Source organism: Staurois parvus, unplaced genomic scaffold (genome assembly GCF_062004578.1).
Source record: "Staurois parvus isolate SC_StPar_1 unplaced genomic scaffold, SC_StPar_1.0 ptg000294l, whole genome shotgun sequence".
Taxonomy (NCBI): domain Eukaryota; kingdom Metazoa; phylum Chordata; class Amphibia; order Anura; family Ranidae; genus Staurois; species Staurois parvus.
This window is the reverse complement of record NW_028318090.1, coordinates 1,551,543-1,570,953: the sequence shown is the minus strand read 5'-3', so window position 1 is coordinate 1,570,953 and position 19,411 is coordinate 1,551,543. Positions and strand designations below refer to the sequence as shown.

The 19,411-nt window shown below is 40.7% G+C and overlaps 1 protein-coding gene across 1 annotated transcript in view; it reads left to right on the top strand.

The window, feature by feature from the left end:
* The window catches only part of ITGA2 (integrin subunit alpha 2), a 166,076-nt gene that overhangs the window by 91,808 nt on the left and 54,857 nt on the right, over positions 1 to 19,411 (top strand). The window contains exons 9-17 of the mRNA XM_089682690.1: positions 1,706 to 1,871; positions 2,543 to 2,619; positions 5,171 to 5,309; positions 10,110 to 10,255; positions 10,937 to 11,080; positions 11,887 to 12,090; positions 13,444 to 13,574; positions 14,895 to 15,034; positions 17,892 to 18,046. Coding sequence (XP_089538816.1) covers positions 1,706 to 1,871; positions 2,543 to 2,619; positions 5,171 to 5,309; positions 10,110 to 10,255; positions 10,937 to 11,080; positions 11,887 to 12,090; positions 13,444 to 13,574; positions 14,895 to 15,034; positions 17,892 to 18,046 — 1,302 coding nt within the window. The remainder of the gene's footprint in view (positions 1 to 1,705; positions 1,872 to 2,542; positions 2,620 to 5,170; positions 5,310 to 10,109; positions 10,256 to 10,936; positions 11,081 to 11,886; positions 12,091 to 13,443; positions 13,575 to 14,894; positions 15,035 to 17,891; positions 18,047 to 19,411) is intronic.

Sequence of the window (19,411 nt, the reverse complement as noted above, 5' to 3'; positions counted from 1 at the left end):
AATTCCTGTGCAGAGTAATTTATTTGCAGAGTAGCCTGACCTATTGTATCTCATAGTTGACTTGTCATTCTTGGCTAGTTCTGTCAAAATTGAGAGCGCCTGTTGTTAATTGCAGCAGCTTTTTGTTGACCCTGCAGAGGGAGTCACTGAGTCATTCCCCACTCAATCAAAATAGCTGAGCAGTGTGATGTATGAGTACAGGAGTGTTTATTTATACTTCAGTGGACATTCCCTTTTCTAACTTTTATTCCCTTTTATAATTATATCAATGTCTACAGATGACACGGTTCTACAATTTGACAACCAACTTGTTATTGAATAAATTAAATCACGATTTGATAAAGACCAAACATGATATAATTTGGATGCCAATATTGCTTAGGAGATTTAATGTGACTAATCACCTTCTATATATAATAGTATATATTATATATTGGTATTCAACTGGTTGTTATTCTCCTATACATTTGTGTAAATGCATGTTATTAATGTAGCAGCATCATAGCATTACTTATGGAAATTGTATGAAACCTTACTCTGTGTAGTGCAAAAACAGACTAAAAAATGTATGTGTGAAGTCACATACCAAAAGGGCATTTTACAGTCCGATTCTATTAGAGAATTTGACATTATGGGGGTTGCAGCCACTACTAGCAGTCTCTGGCTTGTCAGAGTCTGCTAAGTACTATTTATGACCGTCTGTTAGCCAGTTAGCTATTTACGACCAAGCTCATTAACAGGCTGTGCGGATCCTGGGCTAAGCAGGATTCATGATATTGATAGAAGTTTTACCTTCTGCTAAGTGAGTTTTATGGGATTTATAAAAGGCCTGCTTTGTGTGGTGAGCTGTCTTCTAGTGTGGTGATGTTCGATCTGATCCGTAGCTTTTAAGAAGTGTGATTCTTTCTGCAACACAAATATCAGATTTAAATCTAAATGTTTTATTGTAGACGTTTTGGAGAAATAAGAATGGTACTGAGAGCAACATGACTTTCCACTTCTCTTCACTTATTTTGGGGTCATTGGACCACATTAACGTCATAACTAGCATCACTTTTCACAAACTCATCCAACATGCATAGATTCCTAGATGCAAAAAAACATTTAGTGTCGGTTCACGTATATACGGATTGGATGCGATTTGAACCACAAATAACATTGCTTCCTATGGTGCCTGTTTACATATGTCTGGTGCACTGGCAGTGCAGATTCAGGGTGGATTGAAAAAGAGTGCTGGCCGATTTCTGAGAAGTGAAGCCCAGTTCAGGTGTGGATTACAGGCTATTGACTTCTATGGGAACCGCTTCTGAATTGCACGTCATCAGTTGTGAACAGGATATCAGTTCATGATCAGGTTTCAGCACAGTTTGCTCCCCCCCTCCTCTCCACCTTAGCAAAACCAAAAAAGCCTTGCAAAATGGCATCCAAACCAGCCCAGAACCTGTGAGTAGTACAATCCACGGCTGTGTTACAAAAACTGGTCCTGAACCGGCTCTGAACCACTGATTGCACTGAAATCCAGAACACACATGTGTGAATCGACACTTAAGGATCTTGATTCCTACTAAAAGAATGCTGGAATGAATGGCTAGATTTCTTAATTAATTTTTCCCGTGAATTGGAATGGTGTTATATGAGGTCTGGAATTATACTAAAAAAAATGCTGCTCTGATCAAAATGTTTCTCTTGTCTGTGCTTCTAAAAGGTATTAGGATATTACAATAGATACAGCATTGACAGCAAAAACCTGATCAATGAAATCAAAGGAATCGCCAGTGACCCCAAGGAGAAATTCTTCTTTAATGTCTCAGATGAAGTTGCACTTTTAGATAAAGCTGGTACCCTGGGAGAAAGAATTTTTAGCATTGAAGGTAATGCCATTTTATGCAATGTTTTCTCATTTTTAGTAATAAAGAAAATATAAATATCTAAGTAGAATATCTAAAATATCTGTAATATATATGTAAAATATGTAAAATATCTAAGTGCATCACCTGAGAATATTTTTTAAAGAAATATTGGCAGGTAGATTCAGGCAGCTTCTTCAGTTAAAGATGTCAAAATTTTATCTAAGCAATTTTCTACTTCACAGGAGCTCTTCAGGAAAAGGGGGACCAAACATAGCAGTACTAGAGGACAAGGAAAGGGGGCCCATTCAGGCAGCACTAAAGGGCAAGGAAAGGAGCCTATTGGGGCACTAATAAAGGACAAGTTAATGGAAGTCATCAGGATAGTACTAAAAGGCAAGGAATTTTCAGGGCAATACTAAGGGTAAAGACAAGAGGCCATTAGGGCAGTGCTAAAGGGCAAGGATGAGGGTCAACCAAGGCAGTACTAAGGGCAGAGAAAGGGAGCCATCAGGGCAATTCTAAGAAAAGAAAAAGGAGGTCCATCTATGCAGTACTGAAGAGCAGGGAAAGGGGCATGAGTAATCATAGTATATGTAGAAGAATATTCATGTTCTTTCTAATTTTCCCATATACAGTTATTCATAGTACATTAGACAAATCACTATTATTTATTTATTCATTTGCAATTTTAGGAACCACGCAAGGAGGTGAAACCTTCCAGATGGAAATGTCACAAGTAGGCTTCAGTGCTCAGTACTCACAGGAAAAGGTAAAATAAATATTAAAGTCTAATACTAGTAATGTGCCTGATCACTTGTTTGTGTATGTAAAAGCTTAACATAACTGCTTGCATTGCATTTAAAAATACATTAAATGATGTATGAATGCCTACAAAGCTGAATTAAAGTGTCTGTTTTTTTAAATAACTAACATGTCATACATAGTTTTGCACAGAGCAGCCCCGATCCTTCTGCCCCCCCCCCTCCCCCTGCTTTTGCTCCTGGCTTCTCCCCCCCTTCCGAGTGCCCCAATTGCAAGCTGCTTGCTATGGTGGCATTCATGCAAGCTCGATCCCAAGCCGGGCTCTGTGTGTCATTTGAAACACACAGCGCAGCTCAGCCCCGCCCCTACCCCCTCCTCACAGGCTGTGATTGACAGCAGCAGGTGCCAATGGCTCCAGCTGCTGCCTCCATGTCCAGTGAGGAAAGTGCTGTCAGTCACAGCACTGGATGGAGATTGGGCTCAAATAAGTATTTAGGGGGGACTGAGGGGGGAGCTAAACACATGAGGTTTTCTGCCTTAATGCAGGCAATGCATTAAGATAAAAAAAAAACCTTCTGCCTTTAAAACCACTTAACATTTTGTCTTTTATACAGTATGTGCTGGGCATCCAGCTTTAATGCATATGCAAGGCAGGAAATGGGATTTTAAAGTACAGAAACCTACAAAAAAACACACATGCATTGTACAGTATTTGACAATTCAGTTCAGCCCAACGCCCAAAGCACAGTGCTGTAAGGTCTACTGTATGTTTGTAGAGGTGCCATTCAGAATGAATACAAATCACTCAACACATATTAATCATGTTGTAATGAGCATTACAATTAGGGTTTTCATGCATGTCAGTGCAACATAGAGTAATAGTAATTCATCCCCCATAGTAATTCATCCCCCATATAGTAATTCATCCCCCATATAGTAATTCATCCCCCATATAGTAATTCATCCCCCATAGTAATTAATCCCCCATATAGTAATTCATCCCCCATATAGTAATTCATCCCCCATAGTAATTCATCCCCCATAGTAATTCATCCCCCATATAGTAATTCATCCCCCAGAGTAATTCATCCCCCATATAGTAATTAATCTCCCATATAGTAATTAATCCCCCATATAGTAATTCATCCCCCATATAGTAATTCATCCCCCATAGTAATTCATCCCCCATATAGTAATTCATCCCCCATAGTAATTCATCCCCCATATAGTAATTCATCCCCCATAGTAATTCATCCCCCATATAGTAATTCATCCCCCATATAGTAATTCATCCCCCATAGTAATTCATCCCCCATAGTAATTCATCCCCCATATAGTAATTCATCCCCCATAGTAATTCATCCCCCATATAGTAATTCATCCCCCATAGTAATTCATCCCCCATAGTAATTCATCCCCCATATAGTAATTCATCCCCCATATAGTAATTCATCCCCCATATAGTAATTCATCCCCCATATAGTAATTCATCCCCCATAGTAATTCATCCCCCATAGTAATTCATCCCCCATATAGTAATTCATCCCCCATAGTAATTCATCCCCCATATAGTAATTCATCCCCCATAGTAATTCATCCCCCATAGTAATTCATCACTTACCTTTGCTCCGCGCGTTCTTCTCGCCGTGTTCCCGCGCCGTTCTGGTCTTCAGGGCAGACTGTGAGAGGAGAGGAGTTCGTCACGCTGCCCCGCCTACATCCTGGCTGCCCCTCCTACATCCTGACAGCTGCAGAGTCCTGACTTTTGGGGCGGCCGCCCGAGAGGAGGGAGGGGAGCGGGCGCCCGTCACACAGAAGAACCGCATTTAAGTTTGTAAAGAGCCGCATGTGGCTCGCGAGCCGCGGCTTGCCGACCACTGACCTATAGCAATAGATTACAGCCTGTTCTTTCATACATCTTGGCATAGTTATCATCTCACCTCTTTTGTGCAATAGCCAAGTATCATTCTAAAAGCTGCCAAGCAAAATATGTTTGGTTTCTGTGTCTAATTATTTATTTTACCGTGCATTCTAAGAACTGCAGTTTTCCATTTGTATGCTAATAAACAGATATAACACAAATTCCCCGCAGATGTATCATTACAATTTTTACATTCACTACCATGTCCTGTAGTGACGTAGGGGCCAGCGGATGCTACTGGAGTACACAGCATTCAACACTCCTGGAAGTGTTGGATATGAAGATTCTCTCCGGGCTGAAACACTTCAGCAAAATCCCAAACTGAGTCAGCACTTGCTGAGGTAAGTAGATAGAAGTCGCTGTTCTTACTAGAGGGCCTTTTTCAGGGACCTTAAGAAAAATGTGCTGAGCTCACGTATTATTCCTAAGGATGCCTCCGTATAAACACTTCTGAAGTGGTTGGAGGCCTGGTAAGCTCTTTCAAAAGAAGTTGCCCCCAACACGGGTGCCCCTTTTGCCCATGCTTCAGCATGGTCCTGATAAATAAACTAGTATTTACACATGAAATGAACCTAATGAGGTAATTAACTGTTGGTTTGTTTGTATCACAATCTTAATACATTATTATGCCTCACAGAAATCACTGGTTTTGGGAGCTGTTGGTGCTTATGACTGGAGCGGCACTGTTGTGCACCAAAATTCAAACCAGTTTTCTATTTTCCCCTACAACGCATTTGAAAAGGTTCTTTATGACCGAAATGAAAGTTCTTATCTAGGTAAGTTTGAGGTTTATAAAGGAAAGTTCATTACTGCATAAGTGTTAATAATCTTTACCTCTGGATACAAATGCTACAGGTATTTGTAGTCCTCACATTAGGAAGTCAGGTATGTACAGTCTGGAGGAAAGAAGGGAAAAAGGAGACATGACTGAAACCTTTAAATACATCAAATGGGGTGAATAAGCTTCAGAAGGACAGGATTTTGAAACCTAAATCAAGAACACAGGACCTCAAACTAACTGGAGAAAAGTTCAAAGCTAATCTTAGAAAGTATTATTTTACTGAAAGGGTTGTTGATGCTTGGAGAAGACTTCCAGCAGGTAGTGAGTCAACAGTAAATGTCTTCAAACATGCCTGGGATAAACATAGAGCTATACTCAAACAAAAAGGTATACGAAAAAAAAAATACCAAATGTAAAAAAAAATGGGCAAACTCGATGCAGCACTCTGTCTTTTTTTTTACTTGGCACCAATCCTGCCCATAAGATATTTAGAAGGATGCTGAATTAAGATGTCCTTGTATCCTATAACTCTAACATACATGTAGAAAAAGGAAACTGTGGCTTTTTTTTAAGATGGTACAGCATTTCCTAGAGACCATTACCAGGTCTCTGATTTATTTCCTTTGCATTTTGCATTTTGCAGTTGCTCCTTAAACAGGAATGCTGTCTAAAATATATTTTACTTCGGCAGAGCATGAACACCAACTAGACCCTCCCACTGTACAAAGTGTTCTCCCCACACTTGCTTTAGATATACCAATCTTAGGGATTGGTTTTGCAGCTGGTCTGATTGTCAACAGCTTGTGTGGTCCCCATATATTGTTATGAAGAATCCAGTGGAGAGAATCGCTACTCCTCTTTACACAAGAGAGAAATCCAGTTAGGCTTGAGTTGTTTTGTAATATAACACATTATTACATCTTTATTATCTAATTAAGGTGGTAACATGTAGCAACATTTAGACGGTACAGTCATAGCCAAATTATTGGCACGCCTGCATTTCTGTCAGATAATGCATCACTTTGCTCAGAAAACTTTTGCAATTACAAATATTTTGACATTGTCATGTTTATTTTGTTTGTTTGAATTGGTTTGACACAAAAAGTGGAGAAACAAAAAGCCAAAGCTGACACATTCTAAGCAAACCCCCCCAAAAAAACTGGACAAAACTATTAGCATCTTCTTAAAATTGTAAGAAATAATTGCATTGCAAGTTTGTGAGGCTCCTGAAATTTGTCGTTAAACTCACCTGTATCAATTGACAGGTGCTAACAATATGGAAATCACACTAGCAACCAGTTACAGTGGTGAAAAATTTACTCTTTACAAACTTTCTGTTGTGTGTCAGTGTGCCACATGGAGCATGGAGAAGAGAAAGAGCAGCAAAAGAATTGTCTCAGGATTTGAGAACAAAAATTGTGGAAAAACATGGACAATCTCAAGGTTGCAAGTCTAGAGATCTTAATGTTCCTGTGTCCACTGTGCCCAACTTTGTCAAGACGTTTACAGCCCATGGCACTGTAGCTAATCTCCCTGGACGTGGACAAAAGAGAAAAATTGATCAAAGATTACAATGAAGGATTGTTCAAATTGTGGATAAAGAACCTCGATCAACTTCCAGACAAATTCAAGCTGACCTCCAGGCACAAGCTACAACTGTGTCAGTTCGCACTATGCCATCTGAATGAAAAGGGACGCTATGGTAGTAGGACCCCACTGCTGATACAGAAACATAAAAAACCAGATTGGAGTTTGCCAAAACCTACCTGAGGAAGCCAAAATCCTTTTGGGAGAATGTGCTATGGACAGACAAAACAAAATTACAGCTGTTGGGTAAAGCCCATCATTCTACTGTTTTCAGAAAAAGAAATGAGGCCTTAAAAGAAAAGAATACTGTCCCTACAAACATGGTGAAGGTTCACTGATGTTTTGGGGTTACTTTACTTCTTCAGGCACTGGATGTCATGACTGTGTGCTTGGCATTATGAAATCTGAAGACTACCAAAGAATTCTGGGGTGCAATGTAGGACCCAGTGTCAGAAAGTTTGGTCAGAGTTCATGGGTCTTACAGCAGGGCAATGACCCAAAGCACACATCAAAATTCACCCAGAAATGGTTTCAGACAAAGCACTGGAGAGTATTGAACTGGCCAGTAATGAGTCCAGATCTCAATCCCATAGAGCACCTTTCCATACTGAGAGACCTGGAGCAGTTGGCGAAAGAAAAGTGGCCCAAACTTCCAGTAGAGAGGTATACGAAACTCATTGATGGTTGCAGAAAGCAATTGATTTCAGTTGTTGTTTCCAAGGGGTATGCTATCAAATCAAATATTAAATTAAGGGTGCCAATAGTTTTGTCCAGTCAATTTTGGGGGTTTTCTGCGTGGAATGTATCAGATTTTTTTTGTTTCTCCACTTTTTTTGTCATACCAATACAAACAGAAGAAAGAAACATGAGAATGCCTAAACCTATGTAATTGCTCACCTTTCTGGGCAAAGTGGTGCATTCTCTGTCCGAATATTTTTGGCCATGATTATATGTCCCATTTAGAATGCTTGTACTCTTTAAAGTGTAACTCCATGCTACACTCTGCCACCACTGGCTAAATGATAGCAAGCATATGTAGCACTACCCTCTTCGGAGTTGCTTAATGTTTGGGTCCCCCTATAGTCCTGCTCAGCCAGCAACACGCATTTTCACTCTGACTTGCATTCAGGAGTCAGTAACCAGTCCTTGAGCTTGTTTTTTTGGGTTTTTATTAGGAGGATTTTAACTAGGATAGGGTAAGGCGTCTATGGGATGCCCAAATGGAACTGAAAAACCAAGGACAACTTCTTGAACTATGTACAAGTGATTACAGCAAAACAGTTTCTTTTGGAGAGCTAGCCAGCATCTCCTGTAGTACCATCAAACCCTAGATTTTCCTTATCCAGCTGTTTATTTGTTTATTTATTACAGGTACTTATATAGCGCCACCATACGCAGCGCTTTACATGTGTGTGTGTGTGTGTGTGTGTGTTGTACATTCACATCAGTCCCTAACCCTCAAACAGCGTACAATCTAAGGTCCCTAGCACACATTCATACATACTAGGGCCAATTTAGCCAGGAACCAATTAACCTACCAGCATGTCTTTGGAATGTGGGAGGTAACTGGAGTACCCGGAGGAAACCCATGTAGGCACAGGGAGAACATGCAAACTCCAGGGAGATGGTGCCGAGGTTGGGATTCAAACCAAAGACCCTAGTACTGCCAGGCAGAAGTGCTAACCATATAGCCACTCTGCTGCCCCTGCGTGAATCCCTGAGCAGGAGATACGGTGTCTACCACATACATAGTGAAACAGTCCTAGGTGGCAAGCTAATCCAGTTTCCCATTAGAGTGTCTCCTCCCCCTATCTGGCCCAGGGGGTGCAGGTCTACTTCTCCTGTGCTGCTGGTGGCTGCTCTGAAGAGGGGGTACCCTTGAAATGCATAAGCTGTCTTGAATCCTGGATGGCGCTTCTACTGGCGTTGGACCCACTTGGGTCTTTACATCAGTTGTACCACAAATGTTGGTTTCATGTGCCATATACCACTTGTGTTTGTGAATATGTTTTTAGCTCTTCATACTACCAATAAACCCACAGGGATAATGCACTAGGCTGGTGCACCTTTCTTTTTTTTCTTTGGGTCGGTGGCTGCTACCAGGCCGCTGGGCCGCTTCTTCCCTGCTACAGAGGTGTTCTTTTCTCTTGGGGCTGGTGAAGGTCCTGAGCTTTTCTCCTTCCAAGATCAACTGCCTGTAGGTGAGCCCCTCTCCATCTGGGCACCCTCCCAGGCTCCTGCTCTCCAGCCTCACTGCTCCATCTCCAACTTCCAACCGAACTCTCCTGCTGCTGAGCAGGCTCCATTACTCCTAAAGGTTGTCCTGGCCCCTTGCCAAACCTCCTGTTGGGAATTGGCCAGGATCCTCCAAGAGTACAGACTAGCCACTTCTCATATGCACCTACTGCTTCTAGACCTTTCTCCAAAGTTCTAGAGCAGGGGAAAATTACAGAGGGCTGGTCTGCAGAGCCTCTGAGCTCTGACCATAATTTAACCCCTGCTAGCTATCACACCCAGGCTGCTACTCAGCCCTCCTTGCTAACAATTGGAGTCTAGCTCCCCCTAGCTGACTAGGAGGTTACTACACATAATTGAACTAATTTCCTGTAAGCCAAGCCTGTTGTTAATACACCCTGGGGGTAACTACAGGCCTGAGCTGCACTTACACGTTAGTATATGAACTTTGCGGCGTTCAGGAGAAAGGACCACGCTGCTGCTACAAAGAAGGAGCCATGGCATCGCAAGACTGGCTAGAAGATTGTAGTGAAAAAGATATGTATATGGTATTTTTGTTAAAAAAAAGAATAGATCAAGGGAATGTTTGGAAGGGGGGGGCTTTTGATTGGACAATGGAAGGAAACATAGACACAGCTGGAGTTCTGCTTTACCTCCAGGCAAAAAGGTCCCAGGCCACATTATGGATGTGATTACATATCAAGCCAGCACTTAAGACAGGAAAAAAAGTAGATGAGTAAATTGTATGAGGAAATAAGGTTGTCTTATATGTCGCTACCCCCTGTGTTACTGAAAGCTGTGGGTTTTGGATTCAGCACCATTATACACCCCTGTCAGCATCTCTTCATAGGAAGCTTGCATCTCGGGAAAAAACATGCATCTGATTTTAATGATTGTCTTGGTATGTCCTATGAAAACCATATGCTGTGAAGTAATTCGCTTTCTGAGTGTGTTCCGTATATTTATTTTGCAGGATATTCTGTTGCTGTTCTCAATGTAGGAAACTCAGTGAACTTTGTTGCTGGAGCCCCAAGAATGAACTACACTGGTCAGGTTGTGGTTTACACTATTAATAATAAGGGGAATGTGACGATCCTTCAGATACAGAAAGGAGAACAGGTATGTGAACCCAGAGGAATCCTGCATATTGCTCATTAACAAGCCTGAAGTCTTGACTGTATGTATTGCTGAACTGCCTCTACAGTAAACAATAGATGAACAATGGTAGAAATATCAGACTGACTGCTTTTGAATAGTAGAGACATTTCCTGTTTTAAATTTGAACTCTATGTATGATCCTAATTGTGTAGTTACATCCAGCGTGGACCAGTGTAAGTATGAATATTGTATACCTGATAAGCTGCTGGAGAAGTTGACAATTACTGTAGTAGTCGGCACTACTACAGGGATTGCAGCAAAATCTGAATTTTTTTATGACTCCAATGGTCCATTCTTTGAGATTATTGGCTCTCAGGAACCCATATGACTTGGTCCAAAGGTTATGCACTGTATTATTCGTTTGAGCACAATTTTGGCTATCAGTTTAGAGGATTGCCGGACCATAATATTCACTTTGAAGCCAAGATGGCTCAGAACCCAAACCTCATCCCTGACTTTGGGCACTCATTGCTCTATGTGGGCTGCCTTTGTCATAGTTTTTCCTTGTCTTCAAATTTGACAACCTCCTAGAACCTTCACATTTATATAGAGATGTGTGTTGCCTTTCTACAGCATAATCAACGTAAAAGTGGGAAGATTGTGTAGTCAAAGATGCTTTTTTTTGTCCCAATTTATTTGCAGATTGGTTCCTATTTTGGAAGTGTGTTGTGTGCTGTAGATGTGGACATGGATTCTATCACAGATGTGTTGTTAGTAGGAGCCCCCATGTTCATGAATGAGAACAAGAAAGAACAAGGACAAGTGTATCTATTTTCCATCAATGGGGTAAAATCTATATTCTTTTCTTTTAAAGTCTAGTGAAATACAATATTATTCAATATGGTCATCTCTCGCCTCGGCTACTGCAACTCCCTCCTCATTGGCCTTCCCTTTACATAGGCTATTCCCCCTTCAGTCCATCATGAATGCTGCTGCCAAACTCATCCACCTTACCAACCGTTCAGTGTCTGCTACCCCTCTCTGCCAATACCTCCACTGGCTTCAGCTCTCCCAACAAATTCAATTCAAAATACTAACAACAAATTACAACGCCACCCACAACTTGGCCCCCAGCCACATCACTAACTTAGTCTCTAAATACCGACCTACTCATTCTCTTTGTTCCACCCAGGATCTGCTCTGTAGCTCTCTTGTCACCTCCTCCCATGCTCGTCTCCAGGACTTCTCCCGAGCCTCTCCAATCCTCTGCAACTCCCTACCACAATTTGTCTGACTATCTCCTAGTCTGTCCACTTTCAGACGATCCCTGAAAACCCTTCTCTTCAGAGAGGCCTACCCTGCCCTCACATAACAACTGTTATTTTCTCCATCAGCTCATCCCAAAGTTATTACTTAATGTATCTCTTGACCTTCCTTCTTATATTATAAGCTCTAACAAGCATGGCCCTCTGATTCCTACTGTATCATATTGTATTGTATTTCTACCGTCCGCCCTTATGTTGTAAAGTGCTGCTTATACTGTTGGCACTATATAAATCTTGTATACCAATAATAATATTACAATAAATCAGCTAATTCCATGAGCTTAAATGGAATATGTACAGCAATTCATTTCTCTTTTTTTTCTTTAGGGAACTTTAAATCAGCGTGAACAGTTGAAAGGCCCTGATAATCTGGACAATGCTCGGTTTGGAGCAGCAATAGCAGCATTATCTGATATCGATCTGGATGGTTTTAATGATGTTATTGTTGGAGCACCTTTAGAAAATGAGGCCAGCGGTGCTGTTTATATTTACAACGGGAAAAAAAATACAATTAGGACTAAGTATTCCCAGGTAGGGATACTTATGAAAGCTCCACATTTATCCTGCATTTAGTTATGATAATTTTAAATATATGAACAGATACAAACATCAGAAGACAACCTGAGAACTTCATGTGCTTTATTTTGGAAGAAGATGATTAAAGGATTTGCATAGGGACAACCCAGACTTACCCCAAACCTCACTCTCCCCCTCTAGACCATGTTCGAGCATTGATTTTTTTTTTCTTTTGTCATCACCAGGCTTGTAAAATTCTTATAGGGGCAGCTACTGGGATCCCAGTTCTTTGCAAAGCAAACTCCCAGAACTACATTTCCCAAAAGCCCTTTCCCTACAAATAGTTTGTGGGCTTTTGGAAGACAAATCAGCAAGATTGTTTGTTGGGAAAAAAGGGACAGACAGAGGTAAAGAGGGACAGAAAGAGGTGGGGATAGGAGGAGTTCTGTAGCCCAGCAGACAGAACTGACAAGGTTGGAATTTCAGAACAGCATAGGCACTGTGTTGTCACCTCACTACAAAGTCCTTGGAATAGCAATGAACTAGAGGTGAACCTTTGTTCCCACAGCTGACATTTATTTAGGTAGATTGTTGTTAGATAGATGACTTTGCAATTGTTGGAAAACTAGGATTAAAGCCCAAGTTTAGCTAAAATGAAAAACATAAAAATCAACACAAGGGGCATAACTTACATCAAGTATGATGTGTCGGTTGTGTTGATTCTTCTACTTTCAGGAGAAATCTTCCTCTGTCCCTGCTCACCTCCACCGGCATGATCTTCCACTCTGGTGGGGGTTAATACAGCTAAAGGGCTGTCAGGAGCTTTCTTCAAGAGACCTTGACTATGTCCACCCTTTCCAGCCAAATACGTGATTCATAGAAGCTGTGGTGAGTAGCTGTAGTGAGACTGACAGGAAACAATCTTCAAAAAGACTTTGTAAGGCCAGCCATACATGGATCGACATTCCACCGGTTTAGCAGGAACTGGCTACATTTTGTTCATATATGGGCAGGCTGGTTGTACACAAATCGATCCATTAATTGACTTGTGTGCAACCAGCCTGTTGGGTTTTTTCTTGAGTGATCAATGCCATCAGCTATAGCCTCCCTGAAAGCGCCCTGCTGTCAGAATACAATTTCACGGCAGGAAGGGTTCCCTCAACCACACTGAATGGATCGCCCATTGAATGAAAAAAAAAAGATCAATGTTTGGGTTGCCTTAGTCTGACATAGACATTTGTAGTAGTTATTTGCAATTACAATGGAAAACTATTCAAAACATTCAAAATGAAAGAAATGTAGCTAAGTAAAGTATACACACGCACACATTGCACTGATTTGCTTGCTAAATGGTTTTCTTTCTTCTAGAAAATACTTGGATCCTCGGTTAACTCACAATTGCAGTTTTTTGGAAGATCAGTTGATGGACACACTGATTTAAATGGAGATTCCATTACTGATGTGTCTGTTGGGGCTTTTGGGAAAGCAGTACAGTTTTGGTGAGTAAATCAAATGACTAAATTGGAATTATTAAAATAATCTGTGATACAGAGAGCCTGGACATGTCAACCCTCCCAACCCCCTTTCATTTCTCCAGTGTATCCAGGCTAGGCTGACAACACAGAAATCTCTTCTGTACCAGAAAATAGGTGGTTTGCACTCCAAATAATACTCAGGAATATTTAAAAGGCAGAGATATATGAAAGCTGTGATTGTTGACTTATTGAAGGTGCAAGCTTCAAGACTGCAATGTTTATTGTTCCTTCGCTGCTTTGAATTATTATTACTATTATTATTATAATAAAGGATTTAAATAACGTCAACGGTTTGCACAGCGCTTTTCAATATAAAGGGGGGCAGTACGATTACAATACAGTTCAATACAGAAGGGATAGGGGTAAGGTCATGGAGCTTACAATCTAAAGGGAGAGGGAGGTGGTACAAATGGTAATAAACAAAGCCAAGGTAAACAAACAAAAATATTGCTTTTTGACAAACAGAAAAAACCCAAACAACTGTAAACTCTGTTGGCTGTACTGCCATTGCATATATTATCTGAATATATTACCAACATGAAATATTAAGAAAAAAAGTATTAATTATTTTTTCTTTCAGCAGCTTAGTAGAAGAACCCCCCCCCCCACACACACACACACACACACACACACACTTATTCTTATGTGGCAGTGCAGTTTTAATTTTGGTGTCTAATTTTGATTTTGTTTTGGTAATAGTCTTGACTAAAATGCAATTTTAGTTTTAGTCGTACTTTAGTCGACCAAAATAGTGTTAATTTAGTCGACAAAAATATTTTTTGCAACAAACTTAACACTGGTGCACAGTTTATTATTGTTTCATGTAGGTATCTTCACAGTAATGGGAAGATTTACTAAAGCTAGAGCACCCATAATCTGGTGCGGCTGTGCATGGCAGCCAATCAGTTTCTAGCTTCAAATTGTTCCATTAAGCTTTCACAATAAAACCTGGAAGCTGATTGGTTTCTATGCAAAACTGCACTATATTTTGAAGCATGTAGTATTAGTAAATAACCAACGTTGTGCCTTATGCTTTTTGCAATATCCATGACAAGATTATGGGGCGCGATGCTAACCCTAACAATAATCTCCTTGGTAAACATTCTTCTGCCCTATCACATGAGGGCTGGATTAGGCAAGTAATAGTCATGGGACATGCATATATATATATAGATAGATAGATTTGTAAAATGTAAAAATAGCACCGGTCTATTACAAGTGTACAGGTGTGGCAGCTGAGCTGATTAATTTATTTATGTGAAATATATCTTTCTTCCTTTGCAGGTCATTGGGTATAGCAGACGTGACTGTAAAAGCATCATTTATCCCAGATAAAATAATTCTCACAAACAAAAATAGTGAGATTACTGTAAAAATCTGCTTTGTGTCAACATTCAGACCAGCTAATTTGAGGAGTCAAACAAGTGAGTACAATAATAATAACTATAATGATAAATGTCATCATCTACTATAGTATGTCTACAGTAAACATGAATCTAAGGGGCCTAGTTACAACGGCCAGTATTGTTATATTGTTAATTTACTGTTTCTATTTTAACATAAATTCTAATTGTTTCATGTTTTCATGCTTCCAAACTTTTCTCATTGCAACTCATCTGCCACAATGACCCAACACTCCTTAGTACAGGGAGTGCTACCTCTATCAAGCGCACACTAGATACACAGAAAACAGCACTTCTTGTTGCAATTTTCATGTAGATATTTAAGCATTAATGCAAACATTAAAATGGTTGTAAACTTCAGACATGAAATATGAACAAAGCATATTCCTCTATAGTGTGTACGTGTCTCAATCCAGAGCGCTGAGTGTCATTTCTGTTTGCTGCCTTTTTCCTCTACTATCTGCACAGTCACTTCTGACAAGTTTTCTTGACACCAAGAGAAAAATGATGACAGGGGAGTGCACAGCCTGTGATTGACAACTCTGTTCCTGTGTGCTCTGAGAAAGGGGAGAGGGTGTCCCTTCCTGCCAATCAGCTCTCAGAGCTCTCCTTACTGAGTGTAATTTCAGTTCCGTGCCCCCTGCTTTTTCATAGCTGAGAGGTCCTGTCCAAATTCTGCATTTTCCATGATGTAGATGAAATGGTGGCAGATAAACAGGTACAACTTATGCAGGAGGATTTGTTTCTTCTCTGTGTATCAGCTAAAGGCCAGCCAATTCACTGGGTATATGTAAGGATTTACAACCACTTTAAGTGAAATCTATTTGGTGAATAGTGTAAGTGAATGCTGTGCCTTTGGCTTTGATGACTGCTGCTGAAATGCATTTCAGCTTTAGCAGCCATTGTTTTGAGAAGTGTTAAGTTTTTGCACCATATTTGGTTATTATGTTGTGGACCATAGAATCTGAACAGTGTTACTATAGTCCAATTAAGGCAGAAAAGGTTCTAGCAGATCTAGAGTCATATCTGAAAAGGACATTGCCAGGGGGTTAGAAATAGGGGGATTAGGCCAACAGTCAAACAAGTCAGACAGATGTATGGTCTTTGGTCACGTAGACACGTAGCGTGCAGGGTAGACATGTAGGAGAGGTGAGAAGGGTCAAACAAACATGCAGGTGGCTTCAAGCCAAAGGACAGTACTAGGGGATGAACAAGCTAGGTATCAGGACAGGGATAAAAGACAGGAGACAGAGTTGTGTCAAAACCAAAGTTTGTACAGGCAGAGGGCACTATGGCTGAAGTTTGCAGCAGAAGATCACCTGAAGACACTAAAGAATTGAAAACAATAGCCAAATAAAACAATGATGTTGGTATCTAGACTGAAGAGTGGAAAATGTAGAAGACAGTAGAGGCAGTCACTGAGCAGGTATATGTTTGCCTTTAAGCATGTACTGTACCTCTTCATGGCACACTTGAGCTGTGAGCACATGGACAGAAACAACCTGAAGTGTGGGTGGAGGGCAAGGGAGTAGGTACAGTGGTAAAGAAGGCTTTGGGGGCTTGGGTAGGGTGCAGTAGATCAGACATTGGTGACGTAGCAGATGATGAACCCACAGTCATCCACTCCATGGAGGGCTTCACTACAGCTAGGAAACCTGTCTTTGAGCAATGGTCTGCAGAGGTGGGCAACAGAAAAGTTGAATTTTCAAGAAAGTACAAAAGACACCCACGTTGAGACAACAAAACACAGAAACAATTACCTTGAGTGTGTGTGGCTCGCATAACCAACATAAATGTGGCAATGAATGCTACCCCTCAGACAGAGGCCAACCTAGCCTTGGAACCCCCCCCCCCCCCCCCCCCATCACCAGAGAATTCACAACAGTATAGAACCAGTAGAGACAGCTTACATGCAAGCTGTAAAGCTGTCTTGGAGCCATTTGAACCATACTTTGGTGAACTTTTTAGGATAACCTCTGTGAGAATATGTACCCTTGTAAAGGGGAGAGCCGTGTTGACCAGTTGTTACCAAAACATTACAGTTGGGGGAGTGTGCTTTTTCCAGATAAGGGTAATAGCCTTTCTGGCATAAAACAGGAGAAGCCCAAGTAATCTCCACTTAGCTATTGTAGGGGCAAAATTTTCAACTAGTCCCAATAAACAGAGGCATGGAGAGGGAGAAAATGTAATTCCAGATATGAAGTTAATGATGCTGACAACAGATTCCCAGTACTGGGCAATAGTAGGGTTAGGAACAAATATGAATGAAGTCCCCCAACATGTGGGGGCATCTCTAGCATTTCAGAGAGGAGTTAGGATCCATTTTGTGCACTCTATATGAGGTGAAATAGGCTCTATGAACTATTTTAAATTGAATAAGTCTGTCCCTGAGGGAGACAAGCTGTTTAAAAGGGAACACCAAGATATCTGACCAATCGTCCCCATCTAGATCTGATATGTCTGCTAGCCATCTATTCCAGGGAGAACTTAAAGAGAAGGATAACCTTCTTTAATATCGACATTTTCACTATTAATTTATGCCACTCCACATCTGGCATCATTTTAATGGAGGGAAATTTAAGAAGGAACTCTTTTCAGAGTTGGTATAGTAATTTTTTTTATGTCCACATTACATCAGATTTCACCATTCTGTCTACTTTTCAGTAATGTTTTAGATTTCAACAGCTTTCTATGTGAAATTGGCAAACTAGGGAAAACAGGTTGCTGAGATTTATAAATAGGCCCCTAAGCGTTGTTCTTAACATTTCAGAGCTCAGAGTAAATGACAGAATATTTATTTGTTGGTGTATTACATTTTAAAATACTTCCCGTATTCCACAACATGCCTTGATGCCTGGTTTTGCTTGTCTTTGTGCAGTGGCAATTACTTACAACGCTACATTAGATGCCGATCTCTTGTCTTCAAGAGTGACATCTAGAGGGCAATTTAAGGAGACCGGTGACAGAGCTATAATGAGAAATGTTGATATTAGCACAGAAGAAAAATGTTTTGAACACATTTTTAATGTTCAGGTAGGTTCAAAATGATCAGTTGTATGCTCATTGGGAAAGGATTTTCTTTCTATTGTTTCTTGTTTTGCCACATGGTGCTACTTAAAGTGTTACTAAACCCAGGACCCTGCATCCACTATATCTGGTCTGCCACAGTACACAGAACATGGAAATGCAATTATTTTAGTAAATATAAACTACTAAATACCTTTTCTCATCAGCAGCTGGAGCAGTATTGTGACTTATATCTATGTCCAGCCCACCACTAGCTAAAGCTTGTAGGAGGAGCTTTCTTTCTGCTCTAGGAGGATGCAAATCCCCTGACCTCTGTCTGGACAGTGCTGATTGGCCCTGTGCTGATCGCTAGCAAGAAAAAAAATATCTCTAGCAATACAAACCAAACTGAGCATGTGCATGCCTACGGTTCAGTCTGGAGATAAGAGGTGATTGATTGAAAAAGGGGAGAAACAGAGAAGACAGGATCAAAGGGCCTTTACACAATGTAGAGGATTAACCCCTTAGGTTCCACAGTGAGTATAACAAGCATGCTTTACTGCATAAATAGACTGATTTTACTGTTGTGGGTTTAGTATGAGTTTTTAGAACATTTCATGTACTATTTTACCTAGACTATCTACCCTTGTTGTACTTAGTACATATTAAGGTTCCAAAGAAGATTATGGTGCAATATAAGTCAATAATAATAGTGTAGAATCACTGACTTATGTGATCACAAAAAAACTCACAATATCCCTCTAGATACCTCACTGAGTGCTGGCTGTTAGCCAGTAGTTTAGAAGTAAGGGAAATCTGTAGGTCCCAAATGACCGTATTTCAACCCTCCATTCCTATCTCTAAATATATGGAATAATCACTGGGTCTTTGGTGCCAAAGTAACATCATAGCAGATGCAGTGAGATGACATAATAAAGCTGACTTCTACAACATCTCATCCCCACTGGGTACCTCCAGATAACTTTACCATGTATAGGAGCACTTCTGGGTGACTCCATTGAAAGGGATGATAAGAGGTTTCTGCATGAACAGGAATAGCATGCAGAGCTTCCAGGTCATCATGACCAGTGTGCTGCAGATTGGACCTGATCAGATTCATGGGCCCAACAAGTGGTGCACATGGTGCATCTCCAAGTCCACAGTAGTACTACCATTGTGTATATGATGGATTATAAATCCGCTGCTGTAGTTCAAGAAGGATGTCAGTAATAAATAGGATGTTCTAAGGCTATATGAAGCTGTAAACTGTAGGACATAGCAACAAAAACAAAAAGTGCTTCAAACCATTCCCTAACCCCCCCCCCCCCCCCCCCCCCCCATACACAATTGTAGATCTCCATCCAATTGCGCATCTGTGGGATGTGGTAGAAA